This window comes from Natrix helvetica, assembly GCF_964273705.1.
Source record: "Natrix helvetica genome assembly, chromosome: W".
NCBI lineage: Eukaryota > Metazoa > Chordata > Lepidosauria > Squamata > Natricidae > Natrix > Natrix helvetica.
In genome coordinates, this window is record NC_138555.1 from 52040388 (window position 1) to 52057802 (window position 17415).

Genomic DNA, 17415 nt, shown 5'->3' on the forward strand with positions numbered 1-17415 from the left:
AGCGCCCTAAAAAGTTGGCTTTTCCAGCAAGCCGGCCTGGCCTGTTAATGTTAATGTTAATTTTAATTTATTTTAAATGTACTGTTTCTTTTTTTAAAAAAAAATCGGTTTGGTCTTTTTGGAATTGGGTTTAATCTTTTTTTAACTTTTGTGATGTGTGTTTTTAATGTTGTACGCCACCCTGAGTCCTTTGGAGAAGGGCGGCATATAAATCCAAATAAACCTAAACCTAAACCTAAACCTAGGTGTTCCCTAATTCGTTGCTTGATTATCTTTTCCATAATCTTTCCTGGTATTGAGGTCAGGCTGATAGGTCTGTGGTTTCCTGGATCTGTTTTTTTCCCTTTTTTGAAGATGGGAACCACATCAGCTCTTTTCCAGTCCTCTGGCAGTTCCCTTGTGCTCCAGGATCTCTGAAAGATATAGTTCAGTGGTTCTGAGATCTCATCTGCCAGTTCCTTCAGAACCCTGGGGTGTAATCCATCTGGTCCTGGTGAGTTGAACTCGTCTAGGGTAGACAGGTGCTCACTTACCATTTTCTTCCCTATTTTAACTTGTGTTCCTAATCTGGTTTTTGTAGTGCTGTTTTTGATAGGTTGGACTGTTTTTTCCCTTTGTGTAAAGACAGATGCAAAAAATGAGTTAAGTAGTTCCGCTTTCTCCCTGTTGCTTGTCACCTTCTTGCCACTTTCTCCCAGTAATGGACCAATTGTTTCCTTGACATTTTTCTTGTTTTTAACATGTTGGAAGAAGTTTTAAAAACTTCTGTTTAATAAAATGTCATCAGTCCCATAATTATGCCTCCAAAACCCCACACTTTATAATCTTAATTTCATAATATTTACACTGCCTTATAGTTCCACAATTATATATCTCCCAATTATCCAAATTTAACTTTCTTATTTCACTTTCCTTCTTTTTTCTTTTCTTCTGGCCCTTTTATTCTTTTGCCTTGTAGAATATTCTATCAAATAGCTTTAATAATCCAAATTCAAATTAGTCCACTAAATTCCTCCAATCATTCAAGTCCAAATCCAAATCCAGTAACCAATTTTGGTAAAATTTAGTTATTTGCAAGTTAGTTCCTTTTATAAGTTTTCAAATGTAAAAGAAAGAAAATAAAATGTTCTCAAATTTATCCCAATCGCCTTCTAGCTGGTAGAGTCAAGGTCAGGCTGTCCTCCAGGTGTTGTTACTTCTAGTCTGTGTATTGGTCTTTGTGTGCATTAAGTTAACTTTTGCTGAGTATGCTGCATCCATAGTGCTGTAGTACTTATTTTCTTCCAGTATATGGCTCTCTTATTCCCAAATCCAATGTTAAACAGTCTGTCAAAAAAGCTGATTATCCAATAAATCCAGGGGATTTAAAATCACAAATAAACAGAACAATTTATCCCTTAATTCTCTTTTCAAATTGTTTGATCTTCTCATGTCTTTTAATTTCTGGTCCCTTTTTTTTTCTCTCTCTCTCCCTGTGTTAGGTCGACTTAGGAGTTATCTTTTAATATTATTGCTGCTGCATCCAGTCTTTAAGGTGAAAGTTGGTAATTATCTCACCCAGTTTCGATGATCTGTCCAAACACCGCTCCTGCACAATTCTTGTTGTCCCGGTTGTTCCAGCTTCGTGACTGCCAGAAAATGGTGGTTGTCCCTGCTGCCGTTTGGGGAGAGCTTGCTTCAGTCCTAACAAGGAAATTGTGGATTCCTCGTGGTCACCAAAGCGCCTCTCCTTCCTTCACCGCCCCTACAAGGTGGCTATGACCTGTCGAGGGGTCTCCCTTGCTATTTTCCAGCCGTTCTCGCCGCGATGTCAACTGGAAGTCATACGTAGTTTTACTCTTGAGGAGTGTCTGGTGGCTGTAACTGGTACAAACTGCAACAGCTAGGTTGCTAACCTGATATACAATATCAGAAGCATATTATGCCTCTTTTGGAAAACTGAATGCACTGTCACTATCTTCCAGACCCAATTTAAGGTATCAGCTTTAACCTTTAAAGCCCTAAATGTCTTAGGACCCCATTATCAAATGGACCACTTGCATAAGGTCAGTAGAAGAGGCTCTTGTAGAGATACCTCCACTTTCTGAGGTCTGTCTGCTAGATACATGAGAGATGGCCTTATTCCCAAGCTATGGCATATGTTCCCTCAGGAACCACACTCAATTCCCACTGTTTCCACTTTCAGGAAAGGGATCAAAACCACCTCCTTAATTCAGTCCTTTTCTAATTGTGTTAGCTTAATAGTGGTTCTAACAATTCTTAGTAAGGTTTTTTACAAAACAATTATTGTTACAAAACAATTATTGATTGTTGTATGTGCAGAAAGACACAAAAATAAATAACTGGAATTCCACCCTAACTAACAAGCATAGCTATTGGTATGGTTGATGGGAATTGCAGACCAAAATCATCTGGAGAACCTGACCTGGTCCACAACTTCAAACATCCTCCAACCATAGCATTCCAATATATTTTGAATGTGCCAGATACACACACCTTATCAAGTACTTAAAGCTTTCTTCTTTCTTTCTGCTCTCATATGCCCAACAGAAAAAAAACACCTCAACCAGATTAATTTATCTTCCTGTTACTTCTAATTGTAGGAGCCTCCCTCATGAATGGAACTGGTTGACTGACTATGTGCCATCATGACCATGTCAATTCATTATACTGATCAGCTTTTTCCAGGATGAATAAAAAGAATTAGCAAATGAAAATTTATTCAAACAGTTTATTTATTAAACTTATATGCTGCCCATCTCACCTAGAGGCAACTCTAGGTGGCTTACAATCATAAAAACAAAACATAAAAACAATAAACATTAACACTAAAATTGATTTAGAATTGACAAGATGGGAAGGGAGCAAGATGAACATGGGGAGGAGGTGGGGTCTTATCTTAGTCCATTAACCACATCTAGAATGACACCACCTCATTGGGTCCCCATGCCATTAGACAGAGCCAGATCTTCAGGCCCTTTTGGAAGGCCAAAAGGGTGGGGGCGGATCTCACCTGGGGGGGGGGGCACAATGTTCCAGACAATGGGAGCCATGAAAGAAAAGGCTGTTCTCTTGCACCCCACCAGACGGAATTCCTTGACTTACAGGGTCTGCAGCATGCCTCTTCTGCCAGCGTGGGTGGGGTGGGCCAATCCCACTGGGGTGAGATGGTTTCTCAGATAACCTGGACCCATGCTATGAAGAACTTTAAAGGTAAGAACCAGCAACATTAATTCTACCCAAAAGTAAACTGGCAACCAGTACAATTTGCAGAACAGCAGTGTAACATGGACCACGAACTGGCTGTATGGCTGTATTCTGTGCCAGCTGTAGCTTCCAAATACTCTTGAAGGGTAAACACACATAGAGTGTGCTAAATAGTCCAAGCATGAGATGGCCAGGGCTTGAGTGACTTGAATACAGGGATTGCCAATCTACGAAAGGATGCAACTGGGGCACAACATGACATTGTGCAAAGGCTCTCCCTAGCCATGACTGAAGTGTTCCCAAATAACCAGGTAAGACCTTTCCCCAGCCATCTCTAATGAACTTGCACCATGCATGGATTCCAACCGGGAATGACTCTAAGTGACTTTGTCCATCAGGTATTCTACAAATTTCTCTGCACAGCCCTGAAGATGATCACCTGAGCCCTCCTGTCCCTGGGGGGGACCAGGTGATTGTGAACAGGGCTTCCAGGTGACACTCTGTAGATGCAATAAGGACAGAGAAATAAAGCTGTTTCATCACTCTTACCATCACAAGGTAGGCCTTAATAGCAACTCTAACTTGTGTTTGGTCAGAGTCATCCTTCATTTTCCTCCAGCAGTGCTCTAGGTGTCTCTTGGCTCTTTTCAGAGACCACAGCTCTTCCATGTTGGGAGTGATGGGTCAAGAGAGGCCACAACGTATGTTCCTGCACAAAGTCTTGGGTACTCTTTGGTTCCAGAATGTAACCAGAACTTTGGTAGGACTATGCAGCAAAGACCCTGGGATAATTTAGGGCATGTCAAATTTTTCAATTTCCAAACATTAGGGGTGCTCAAAAGTTATGACATGCCTTGAGGATTGTGAAAATATTTTGGTTACTTTAATATAATTTAGATGTGTGTGATAAATAACTACATAAATATCATGACTTTTCAGACCATCAATTCCCCAGTAGCATCAAAGAAGAACATTATTCTATGTGCAGTGAGCTGGGTGGAAGACATCTTTATCATTTCACTCCAGAGAAAGGCTTGAAAACAGGAAAACCTACTCAAGTGATTGCAGACAATCTGATGTATTTCATGAAGAAGGAAGGCACTGACAAAAGCTTGAAGGCCATTGGAGGAGATTCTACAAATGTTAATACTGGCTGTGAAGGTGGTGCCATGCACTGGGTAGAGGTCAAGCCAGAGCATCTGCTCTGCTGCAGCTGACTGACTGGTCTGAAGGTGTTTATGAGCCACCTTTAACTTGTAAAGTGACTACAGTGGAAATAAAGAAGTTAATTGACGAACCAATGCTACTTGCACAGTGACCTTGTCACGCCCAATCAAGAGAGATGTGTGAAATAGGTCACAGAGGCAGCAAGCAGTGTGTATACACATGAGAAACATGAGGGCTATTATATCACAGGCCAAGAAGCAAGTTGGCGGCTGATGTCGAAGAACAAATCAAAACAAGACTTGATGAAACTCGTTTAAACATTTTTGTAACTCAGATAATTACTTTCTGGTGTTAGTTTATGATTGCATGGATTATTTTTTGCTTAGCTAGATACTGTAAGATTCACGCAGAAAAATCTTTAATTTTTGTAGCACAAGGTATAATTTTGAGAAGATAGAGTTAACAGTATTTGGGTTACAAGTGACTTTTGTGGGGCATATGATCAGACATGGATTTACCATACCAAGCTAAAAGTTGTGAAATTGCAAAAATAACAGATTTGAATTCTTGGTGTAAAAACACATATTTTCAGAACCACTCACTGAAAAAAAATTGCAAAAATTAATTTTCACCCCATTAAATGACACACCCTACTGGAATATTCCCCAGTTCTCTCTGGAACCAATATGGAACAGTCAACTGGGGGCAGACTGCTTGAATGGATATGGTGTCCCTGCGTAGCGGGGTGGCGTAAGAGAATCTCAAGGACACCAGGGTGTGAACTGACCATGACAGGGGGGATAACGACAAGATCCCCCACCAGATCATGTTGTCATGGCTCCAACAAGAAAATCACATCCGGCATGTGACCACTGTCCCAAGTCGTTCCTTGGATGATCTGGATAGGCCCATGGTCACCATGGTAGCCATGAACTCCTGGGCTGCTTCGAAGGCCAAACCCAGGGATGGCAGATTGAAGTCCCCCAGGACCATAATCCTGGGGAACACCATTGCCAACCCTCACATGGCCTCCAGCAGCTCAGGCAGGGAGGTTGCTACACAGCACTCAAATTTGGCCAAGAAAGTATGATTACTTCTTAGAAGAACATCTAGTGTTTTCTACAGGAGTTCAAGGAAATATACACTGCATTTCTTTCTCTAATTTATCCTTGTAATAACCACCCTATATAGGAAGTTAATGTGGCAGTTGACGTTTTACAGCTTAATGTGAATTTCAATCCATGGTGTTAGTCCACCACCCAAGCCACTATCCTGCACTAACTAAAATGATACTTCAGCTGGTTCTGATAAAGACTGTTCAATCAAGGAAGTCTGCAGGTAAGCACTAGAATGCTATCTTGAACTTCTCTTCTATTTATTTATTTTATTTATCAGGATTTATAGACCGCCCCCTCTCCCCGAAGGGACTCGGGGCGGTGTACAGGCGTCTCATTAAAACAAATACAAAAGATAAATATCCTATACCCTTAAAAATGAATTAAACCTAATACAGCTGTACAGAAAATTAAAAATTAAAACCAACTAAAAAGCATACCCCTAAAAAACTTAAAAATGCAGGCTTGAGGGACTAAAGAGTTGTCTAGAGATGTCACTGAAATTCCACTTTTATCTGGTATGCTATACAGCTTGAAATACTCACTTACATTAAAAGATAGGCAGCATATACATTTAATAAATAAAACAAAACAAAGCAGTATTTCAAACAAATAAGCTTGTTTGGCATAGGAAAGGAAGGGAAATGAATATGGAGCTAGTGAACCCAAACACAGTGACTACACAGAGCACTATTGATGTCCAGATAACAAGATGATAAACCACAAGAGGGCTCCCAGAAAGCAGTATTTTTCTAAATGCTTAACAAGTTTGGAAAACCAAATCCTGCCAAATGAAGCTCACCTATCACCAGCAATTGATGAAATATTGTCAGGTGCAAACAACCAGAACCACTCATAAACAGTTTCAAGTAGAACCTTTATTGTTAGTCACCTATGTTACAAGAACCTTGCCAGACTGACTGTAATCCTTTGGCAACACAGTCAGATACGTTTTCAGGGATTCTAGTCAGTGGTGGGTTTTACTACCGGTTCGCTTGTGCACTTGTGCACTTGTGTGCACTCCTCACAAGGAACACCTGGCTTAGGCTGATGTAACCAGAGGGCTGACCCAGGGGGGGGGGGGAGAGGGTGCCCTCATCGGGAAGAACTGTTTCTCTCAGCACTCACTCCCCTGATTTTTGGAAACCTTGACTTCAACTCTTGTTTCAACCTCTGGATTTGCATACCTTGCTTTGTGGACTCTGGATTGGGGCTTACAGAAATTGTTGTGCAACCTCTGCACCCGGTTTGTGGTCTTCACCTTTCTTCCTATTTGGGGTCTTGTTTCTGGTAACTATTGGACTCAGCTGGTGGAACTGTGTTATACTGACTGTGGGGGTGGCTGGTTTGGGGGGAAAAGTGGAGTGGAGGTTTACCAACACCCCTGGAGGACCATCTGTTGTGGTTTAGCAGTGCAATGAAATACTTTATTGATGCCTGCATCTGCCTACACGACCTGTGTCAGAACAGCCCCTGTCTCTCTTTTCACCCCCTTATCCCGCCTCAACAGGACCCTGAAGCATGCGGGTCTGCTCCCCATGCCTCCTGGAAGCAGCTGCCATTTTCAGGACCCCAACAATTCTTTGTGGAAATGGTGACTACTTTCAGGGCTTTCTGTGCTGATCATGTGGCCATTGGGTGGTTGCAAAGCTCTTCTGCCTCTGTATAAAAGGCGGCAGCTTCAGGATGAGCTTCCCAAAACCTTTCCTTTGCTTAACCCCCTCCCTCCCTCAGAAAACCACATTTCTTCAATAAACAAAACAAAACAAAAAGCTGGGAGGGACAGATTTGTTAATCTCCCCTCTTTTACTACTAAAACAGGACATACTGCCAGAAATTATACCTCCAAAGGCAGAAAGTGGTGCTGGGTCTCCAGGCTGTCTATATCCCTTGAAGCCCTGCCTAAATTCAGAGTCTGTGTACTGTTATGGGAGAGCCAAGTACTCAGTGTATTCTCAGAAGCAGCCTTTTGTTTATTATTTCCTTTTTCAGGCCGGGCACTGGCATTAATCACATTCGGGATTAATCGGGATCGTATTCTGCCCCATACATCCCTACGACCCATCCGCTCGCACAGAGAGGGACTTCTCCAGGTGCCGTCCACCAGACAGTGCCATGGGGCGGCGCCTAGGAGCAGAGCCTTCTCTGTGGCGGGCCCAGCCCTGTGGAATGACCTCCCCCCGGATATTAGGACCACTACTGACCTCCGCTCCTTCCGTGTAAAGCTCAAGACCCACCTATTCCAAATAGCCAGCCTGGCTCAATCATAACTTCATAACGCTCCTGATGGGTTTTTTAATTCAGTAATTTTATTTAATGGGATTTTAAATTGTGTTTTTAATTGTCTTTCACTTATGAGTCTACCTCCTCCATGCACATGTATATGTCTTTGTTCTTTATGTATGTATGTTTGTCTTTATCTGTATTTTATCTGTTTTGATTGTACGCCGCCCCGAGTCCTTCGGGAGAGGGTTGCGGCTAATCAAATAAAATTATTATTATTATTATTATTTAAAAATGGAATTCTGGTTCACTTTAATGTCTTTGCAGAACATTGTAATTCCTGCCAATTCAAGATTAAAATCAATGAAGGCACTTACTGGCTGCTGCTAAAATGGTATTAGCCAGCTTGTCACGGTCTTTACGCGCTGAGTCAGAGACACTGCCGGGAAGCACAGTTGGTCGGTGCTTCAATGTGAGCTTTTTGGGAGGTTTGATTTTCTCACAGGGCTTGTTCTGCAACTGGGATTTCAACATGCTCTGAAGGTGTAAGGTCACTGGTACATCTGCAGAAAAATGAACACACACACACACAAACAAAAACAAAAAAACCCAACAGGAGGCAATTATCAGGCAATTAACATTCAGAATAAAGATGGCATATTCTGAATGCAGAACATTCATCACCAGATCTATCTAACCATACATTTTGGGATTTATACCTATCATGGACCAAAAATATATCCATTTAGAAGCAAAAAATAAGCCATATTTATGGAGCCCTCCCCTTTCACCCAGTAATGAAAACACCAATATTGGCTGAACTGCAGCTATCCTAACTCTGTAATCTCCATATTTCTTGAGTCAACTGGAATTCTGAGCTAACACAGCCTTCAGCAACAACACAGCTAGGTGGCATCATTTTTTTGTTTTGCATGAGGACCAAAAGAAAAGCCATCATATGATTATTGCATTGATTACGATGCTGTTATATATTTTATAAGATTTTGTTCTCACATTATTAGTATATTTTTTGTTCTTGTTATTTGCAAACTGCTTTAAGGTTGTAAGGATTGAAAGGATAGAAAGTAAATAGAGAAAGGAAAAATAGTCCCTCTCTTTGAGCATGCTTCACCGCCAGTGAGGACACAAGAGCTTTGTGTGTAAAGACCCACAATGGCCTGACTGACACCATTTTGAGATTTCAGTGCTGACACACTGGAGCCGAGGGACAGAGAGGGGGGAATAGATAGTTGGGGTAGTATAGTCAAAACAAAATATTTTCTCTTGTGAACCAAGGACATTCCTGCAGGTGTTTGGAAGGAGGGGACTGATGTCACCTAGCAACTGGACTGTATCCTGATTGGGCCATGTGACTGGTTGCTTTGGGAAAGTGACAAACTTTTACTTTTAATTAGGTGAAAACCACGGGAATATTCAGAGTCAGTTTTCACCAGCCTGTGCCAATATGACATATCCAATAAACTTATTCTTTGACGAATCTACCTGCCTTGGAGTTTTGTTTGCTATGGATATGTTACTTGGAACCCTGACAGCAACAGCAGCTGCTGCCACCCTACAACTAAAATACAAACAGTTTTCCCTGGAGAAAATTCAGAAGACCTAGATTTAGATCCTAGATTGCATTTTACTTGAGTGAATTAAAATGTCTTGTTAAAATCCAAAATAAGTTTCTTAAAATAATGTCAATATCAAGTGCACCTTAAATTGTAACTAGGCTAGTACTAAATAATATGAACGACAGCACGTTTGTCCTCCAGTAAAATTTTGAAGGTGAATTGGTGTCTCTATAGAAACACTGAGGTAAAGGAAGTTTTTCCACATAAATGAAAAGTCAATTTGATCACTTCTCAAATACAACTTTGATTCATCATCTATCCAAAACAAGTGCTTTATTTTCACCCAATGAACACACACAGTCCTAGACTATCCAGTAGCAACTAAAACATACTTCCAATTACTTTGTCATTGGCAGTTCATTTTTTTGTTTGGTAGTTTTCTGTATGTGTGTGAAATGGAGGAACTATGATGAGATAAAAAACCACAAACATCACACATGACCAGGAGAAATGGGGCTGGGGGTGGTGCAGGCAGCCTGTAAGGCAAGGTACTAGACAATATGTGATAGGTGTGTAGGCACCCTTCAATAGATAAAGGAAAGCATGAAAATGGTATGAGGTGTACACAAACATACCCACACACACCTGGTTAAAAGCAATATGTATACCTTTCTTTACAGCACATACACAACGGAAGGACACAAGGCTACATCCTATCCACACATAACCCCCACCCCAAAGCTTTCTGTGCATTCTCTGGAGTGTTTCAAAATATTAAGCAAACAATAGTTTTTAATGTGAAGGAAAAAATTCCATAGTATGCCTAGACAGTAATCATGTTTATTGCTTAATGCAAATGCAAATGAAACAAAATCCAATTTAGTTTTTGTCCTGCCACTGCCTACCACATTTGGAGTGCAGCTCCCAACATGGTACCATGTTTCCCCAAAAATAAGACTGGCTTTTACATTAATTTTTGCTCCAAAAGACGCATTAGGGCTTATTTTCTGGGAAATACGGTACTTCAAAGCCAAGGACAGTCATAGCACAGTAGTTGCACCCACTTGGTTTGGAAAATAAGTTACCTGCCCAGAATATTCAAAAAAAAAAGGGCAATACACAAGCACTGTTAATAAAACTAAGGGCAGGGCTTAAGGTAAGAAAGGTAGTTGGATACTGAGAGAGCAGCTGATGAGATAGTGTGAATTCAGATATTAATAAAAAGTAGTCTGGATGAAAGGCCAAGGATGAACTGAAAATTCAAACACACCCAGCAGAAAAATTCAAATTAATCTGCCAATCAAGTATCCTGCCTTTAGTCTAGCCACATGTTAATAAAGTACAAATGATAAAAAACATGAAAATGCAGATAACCTAAGAAGGCTGCACTGTAGCAGTAAAATAATGCTACCTGCGTGCATGGATACAGAAGAGAGAAGTGCGCTGTTGAACAAACACAAGCAATTTTTCTCTCTGATCAGCCCATCCAATTGATTATTCAATTTACTTTTCCTGTTGTACTGCTAGTCAACATCTGACAGTGCCAAAACAGCATTGTGACCTACCAAAGAGATAGCCTTTTCCCCTGACCAAATGCTTCAGAGCAGCAGCTTTCTCTCAAAAGCCCCAGATGGTGCTGTCTTAGCTGTTTTTAAAGTCCTGATTGACATCCTTTTCACCAAGGTTATTACAATGTTATTACATCATGTGGAAATTTCCAGTCACATATCAAATCATCAAGATGAGGACAGAACATTAATTAACAATCTCACATATGGAAGAGAGAAGCAGGCTGGGGGCTGGGGAAAGATGGGGGGAAGAGATGCCCAATTGTTTAAATTCTATCTACTAGATTTCTGGCAGCACATGCCATACAGCCATTGGCTAACTAGGTCAGGTATGCCTGACATTGGTGCCAAAGCAGCTCCAAAATTGCCTTATCCAAAATTGATCAACCTCTACAACCCCTGTGGCTGCCTGCCTCTCTCTATGGTCCAAGCAAAAAAAAAAGAGCTTCCAAAGGATCCTCCTCAGGCAAGCATCCTATGCAGGACAGGATAAAAAAGTAGGGTTCTTACTGTTGCCGACATATGACTTCCTAGCTAGCCGAGAAGGAGGAGCTGAGTTTTGTTCAGCTCTTTTTACATCTGCTAATGGGGTCTTTCTTACCATCCGGGAATGAAAGTTCAGGGTGGATGCAGAAATCCAACTGTGAGAGACGCTCCATCAAAGAGGCTTCATACTGGATTTCTGGAGGCAATGAGCTTCGAGTAGCACAGAAAGCACACGAAGGGTTCACATCACAGCCACACTGCCCAATGTTGTTACGATGAACCTAGACATAAGGTGAAAAAGGGAGAAGAGCTAGAATACATCAATCTGGAAGACAGCATCAATTTGCACTTTTTTTCAATCTGAGGACCTAGTCGCCAATCACCTGCCATTTTCATTCTGCAGTTACTCCAGGTTTCACAACATGGGATATTAGGATGGACAGAGACCAATGGTTTGTTTTGAGGTGCTCTTTTTTATATAAATGTTTTTATTGTAGATTTCCCATTTATTCTACATCACAATTTCAATTTTGCAACAGCAGTATACTGGTTGTATCAAGTCCTTTTTAAATACACACATGGCGTTATACACCCTAATCGTAACTGTTATTTTCTTAACCATATAGTATAAGCTCTTTTTAAATACATGATATTGTACAACATAGTTATGTCCATTATTTCCATAGTTGTGCCATAATACTCTATACCTTTATCACTTTATACATTTTAATCTGCCGTCACGTACAGTCCGATAATACTATTGCTTACAATGTATCACCTTTATCTTTAAGTTCCATTGTTAACCTGTCCATTTAGGCACACTCTAACTAATATTTTCTTTACCATTTCATCTGTAGGTGTAAGTAGATATAGTACATACCTTTTTTAATGAAAATTATCAGTACTTTTGATCAGTGACGTCATCAAAGTAAACAAACCCACGTGCTGATTACGTCACCAGATCATGCCCCTAAGCGGAAGTGACGTGCACAGCCCCCACCCTCTGGATGTGACGTGCATAGCCCTCCTCCCCGGCTGGGATGTGCATAATTGACCCCACGTGGTACAGGGTTCACAAGGTCATAACCCTAGCCGGATATATCAAATGGTAAGTCAATATAAAAATTAAGAAAACACTATTTTGCTTAGTTGAAACAACCCAATCTAATTCTACCTTATTTCCTCTTTTAGAAACAGTGGAGCCTCAAAATGTCAGCATGCCACAAGTTCTGAAAGCATGTGTTATTAAAATAATACATCATTGTTTAATGGGCTGTTTAAAATCAGAAGATAATGTGGATGGAAACAGTGAAACAGAACTTATTAACAGTTTATGTATTCGGCTTTCTATGCCGCATGTTCTCTGGATCATCATCAGTATTACTGACAAAGTGAATAAATTATATTTCACCCGGGATACACTTGGTGATCTCAAGACATTCATACAGTGTATCGAGAAGAGTCATAAACCGCTGTCATTAATGTCAAAGATTGAACCTGAATTGCCATTGGCTCTGAAGAGGATCATATGCCAGAATGTAACAGAAATTAATTACAAGAAACTGTTAAAGCTATGAAATTTATAATAAAATGTGCTTTACAAAATACATGAAAGGTGTATTGCATTTTTTTCTTTTGCTGACCCTACTGTTTAACCTTGTCAGATGTTAAACACAGAGATACAGTTTAATCGAAGCTCATGTGATATTATTCATTCGGGATTTCCTATGCTGGTTGGGGCGGGGGGGGGACTGGCCAGTGTTTGCAAAAAGTCTGAAGAACTCACCAACTCTGACGTGATTAATTTGCAACATTATCTTCTATTCAAATGCATCTTCCGGATAGGCAGGGAGGCCAGTTTTGCAAAAGGTGTGTAGAACTCCCCTTTTCTGATGTGATTAATTTGTGACGTCACCAGGGTGTATAAAAGTAGGACCGATACTTGTCTAGTCATGTTTACTGGTTTCAGGCATAACCATACCTCGGGAGCAATTTGAGCTGCTAAGAAGACCCCTATTCAGAATGGAAGCTACTATTGTAAGTAATTTTATGCCTAATTTTGAAACACTTAGATGCAAAATGGTTTTTGTAGAGTTCTTGTCTGCCTGCTTGCTTGCTTGTTTGATTGAATATTTTCTTTCACTAGAATGAATTGACAGATTCAGAATGTTTGATGGGGGCTACAATTGTAAGTAGTTTTATGGCTATTTTTTTTAAACACTGACCCCTCTTAGATGTAAAATGTGTTTATAACATTCTTGCTTTCTTGCTTGTTTGTTTGACTGTTTATTTGTTTGTTTTTCACTAGAATGAATTGACAGACTCAGAATGTTTGAGGGCACATGAAGGTATTTATCTTTCATATTTTCATATATTTAGATTCTTATAAACATACTGCAACAATTCTGACTATTGGGGGTGTTTTCTTTTCCTCCAGAATGGGAGGACGATCAGCCATTTGTGGATCTCACTATATAAGATTCGGTTTATCGATAGCCTCTCATTTTTACCACTTAAATTATCCAAATTACCCAAAGCTATGGGGTTTCAAGGCTGCAAAGGATATTTCCCCCACTTGTTCAATACAATGGCCAATCAAGACTACGTGGGACCACTCCCTGAAACCAAGTATTACAGCCCAGAAACCTGCACAGAAAAGCTGGGGACCCCTGGGGTTCTGCGGGAATAGTGATATGTGTCTTTAGATTTTACAAAGGTAAAAACCAGCTGCAGGGTTTAAAAGGGCTGTGTTTTTTCCCCCCAGGCTTCAAGGAAATGTTTTTAAATCCACCTAGAAATAAATACCTTTTAGAAAAAAAGGTGGGTTAAATGCAGACCCCTGTCTCCACAAAAATGAAAACCTACATTGCCTAGAAATAAATACCTTCTAGGGAAAAATGTGGGTTTAAATGCAGCCCTTAGGAGAATGATTACAAATAAAAAACATTTTTTATTTCACAACCCCCCCTCCCCCTTGAATGTCCATAGAATTAATCTAGGGTTAAACTAATCATGTACACAGAATCTTGCCATCTTTCTTGATGGGGTAAGTTTCAACACGTCTTATCTGAAAAATAGGGCTAGGATATTGCACAACGCCTTATCTGTTAGGGCTACTCATCATGATGGGCTTAGGCCAATACAACATATCCGGCTAGGGCTATGACCTTGTGAACCCTGAACCACGGGGGTCAATTATGCACATCCCAGCCGGGGAGGAGGGCTATGCACGTCACATCCGGAGGGTGGGGGCTGTGCACGTCACTTCCGCTTAGGGGCATGATCTGGTGACGTAATCAGCACGTGGGTTTGTTTACTTTGATGACGTCACTGATCAAAAGTACTGATAATTTTCATTGAAAAAAGGTATGAACTATATCTACTGGTGTACTTCCGTTTTTCCAATTTTGTGCATACGTAATTCTAACTGCTTTTATTATATGTAACATTTAATATATAATTCTTATATTGTATTTCCCCAGTAGTATACCTAATAAGAATTAGTCTGGTTTTAGGTCTATTTGCAGTGTTATCATCTCTTCTAACCACCCTTTTATCTTTGACCAGTATTCTTTCGCTGATCTTTTAAAATCTTTTTAATCTTTCTGAAATTATGATTATCAATAATGATATTGGTCTGTAGTTTTTTATCTGTTGATGATCTGTATCTTCTTTTGGTATTAGTGCAATATATGCTTCTGTCCAGGTTTTGGGGAGTTTGGTCTTTGATAACGCTTCATTGTAGACCTCCAAGAAGGACAGTCCTAGTGCTTCTTGTATGCTTTTATAAAGTTCTGTGAGAAGCCAGTTGGGTCCAGGTGTTTTATTATTATTTTTTTGCCTTTTAATTGCTTTTGGCATTTCTATTGGCTTTGAGGTGCTCTTGACTGCCCAAAACATAAAGGGAAAGACATGCTTTATTGCCACTGCTTGCTAAGGAAGGAAACCTCAGAGTGGCACTTGGCAGCCAGGAAAGGATTGGGAGTGATCCAGGGTAATTTGAAGTTGACTTGATTGTTGAATCAATGTGATGGAAGTATATGACTGGGGTTACTGAACATGGTGAAACTATAACAAAGCATTTAAAGAGCCTTCAAGATGATCTGATGGCAGTGGAAAGGGAAAAGGATGGGTGAGAGACTGACTCTGAATCTGCCTAAGAATGACAACTACAGATGTAAAGAAGGGTTTTGAGCTACAGGGTTGAGCTTTCTCTGGTGTTTGGGCAAACTACTTGTACTTTAGCTTTTGCAGTTGCCTCCCTCATTGCAGATTTCGTTCAGGACTAGGAAACTACTATTTACATCTAATAACAGAATAATTGCTATTCACAAGTTCCAAAGTATCACTATCCATGATGATACAATAGTCCCAAATTAAAATATTTAAATGTTCATGTTCTTGGAAAAAAGTGTCTTCACTTTTCTTCTGATTCAGAAAGTGAGCACTGCAACACTTGATCTTCAACACTGAAGTAGTTAGAATGATTATCTAAAAATCTGGTTACTTTGGTTATACACTCTGTGTACTGTGTCTTCTGTTTATGCAAATAATTTGTTGACTGCCAATACAACATTTGCGCTAGTCTGGCTGAAAATGCATAGTTACTTAAATACTTACTGTAGATTGGCTATTTTTAAATGGGGGAGGGGGTTGTTTAAAAAATAGAAGAGTCAACTACTTAAAAATGATTTGATATATTTTCTGTTAAGTGTACCTGTACAACACCCTTTTCTGAGTTATTCTACAACAGACATGTTTTTTTCTTCTTTTAAGAATGCCACTGGTCCAGTGATCCAGCAATTAAACTTAAGAGAGTGTTTAAAAATGTGACTCTTACCTCCCAAAACAGTGTGCATAGTGGAAGAAATAAAACCACCTTCCTCTGCCCATTTCTACAGTCAAATGATCAAGATTTAAAATGTAGCTCTCTCCTAGTTTTTCCTACTCAATGCCAAGTTCATTTAACAGGGATAGCCTAAAAAACCTCCACTGACATAAGGACTGATAAATCCACTTTATTTGAATAGCATAGGGACTGTAAGCAGAATTTATGATATGGGGCAAAAGATCAATATGTAAGTCCAACAATTTGTTACTTAGCAATGTCATATAACTGAGCTGCAATACCCCCCACCCCACCCCATTTTTCTACCTGCCCTAACTTATCAATTTACAGACCTTTTTGGATAGTGGAACCAGACTGTTGGGTTGAACAAGCCGACGTTTCTTGCAGCTGAGGACAGGACGCGTGCGGGCTGCCACCCAGGTTTCATCGGGAGTTGAAGACACCACATTTAATTTCTGCTTTTTCCGCAACAGCTCCTCGGCATCTGAGCCATCTCCCTGACTATGTTCTGTCAAGCTTGGCTGTAGACTGTCCAAGAATGGAAATACAGCACATTAGACGTTTCTACTTCTCTATCACTAATGGGAACCGGATTTTCATTACCTAAAAACAGCAGCTCATTTGTCCAGGCAAACCAATAAATCCATACCATATAGTAAAATATGCAAAACTAAGGTCAGTACCCCCAAAATTCTTGTTTGATACCAGGTTAGGATAGATTATGGTAAACATTACCAGTCAGCAGCTCTTTAGTTTTTCATTATTTGGAAATGTCAGCTGTTTTTCCTTTGTCCTTACACTTCTCCCTGGCATACATTTTTCTCTTTCATACTTTTTCACCACTAGACTATCCCATTTTTCTGCACACAATACCTGCTCCAAATTTCCACTAGATTTATCCTGTCAACTTTCCATCACCTTTTTACTTTAGGTCTTCGTCAATCCAATGTATTCTCCAGAATAGCTGGTATATAGCTTCCAGAGCCAGCTTTAGAGAGTATCAGGTTGAGGAAGACCCTTTGACTCACTTCTACTCAGAGCTTTTCACACTTCCGGTTTATGTATTTATAAGACTTTTAGGAATTTTGCAAAAGCCTACATTAAGTCTGACAAAAGCATGTGGGAAAATGTGTTATGCTCTGATGAGACCAAGGTTGAACATTTTGTCCATAATTCCAAAATGTTTGGTGCAAAAACAACACTGTGCATCACCAAAAGTATAC

The 17415-nt window shown here is 40.1% G+C and overlaps 1 protein-coding gene across 1 annotated transcript in view; it reads right to left on the minus strand.

The window, feature by feature from the left end:
- The window catches only part of LOC309400288 (KAT8 regulatory NSL complex subunit 1-like), a 529998-nt gene that overhangs the window by 138956 nt on the left and 373627 nt on the right, over nt 1-17415 (minus strand). Inside the window, exons 6-9 of the mRNA XM_081968699.1 lie at nt 16525-16720; nt 11459-11624; nt 8090-8275; nt 5029-5156 (exon numbers count right to left, since the gene is read on the minus strand). Of these exons, the coding sequence (XP_081824825.1) occupies nt 5029-5156; nt 8090-8275; nt 11459-11624; nt 16525-16720 (676 nt within the window). The remainder of the gene's footprint in view (nt 1-5028; nt 5157-8089; nt 8276-11458; nt 11625-16524; nt 16721-17415) is intronic.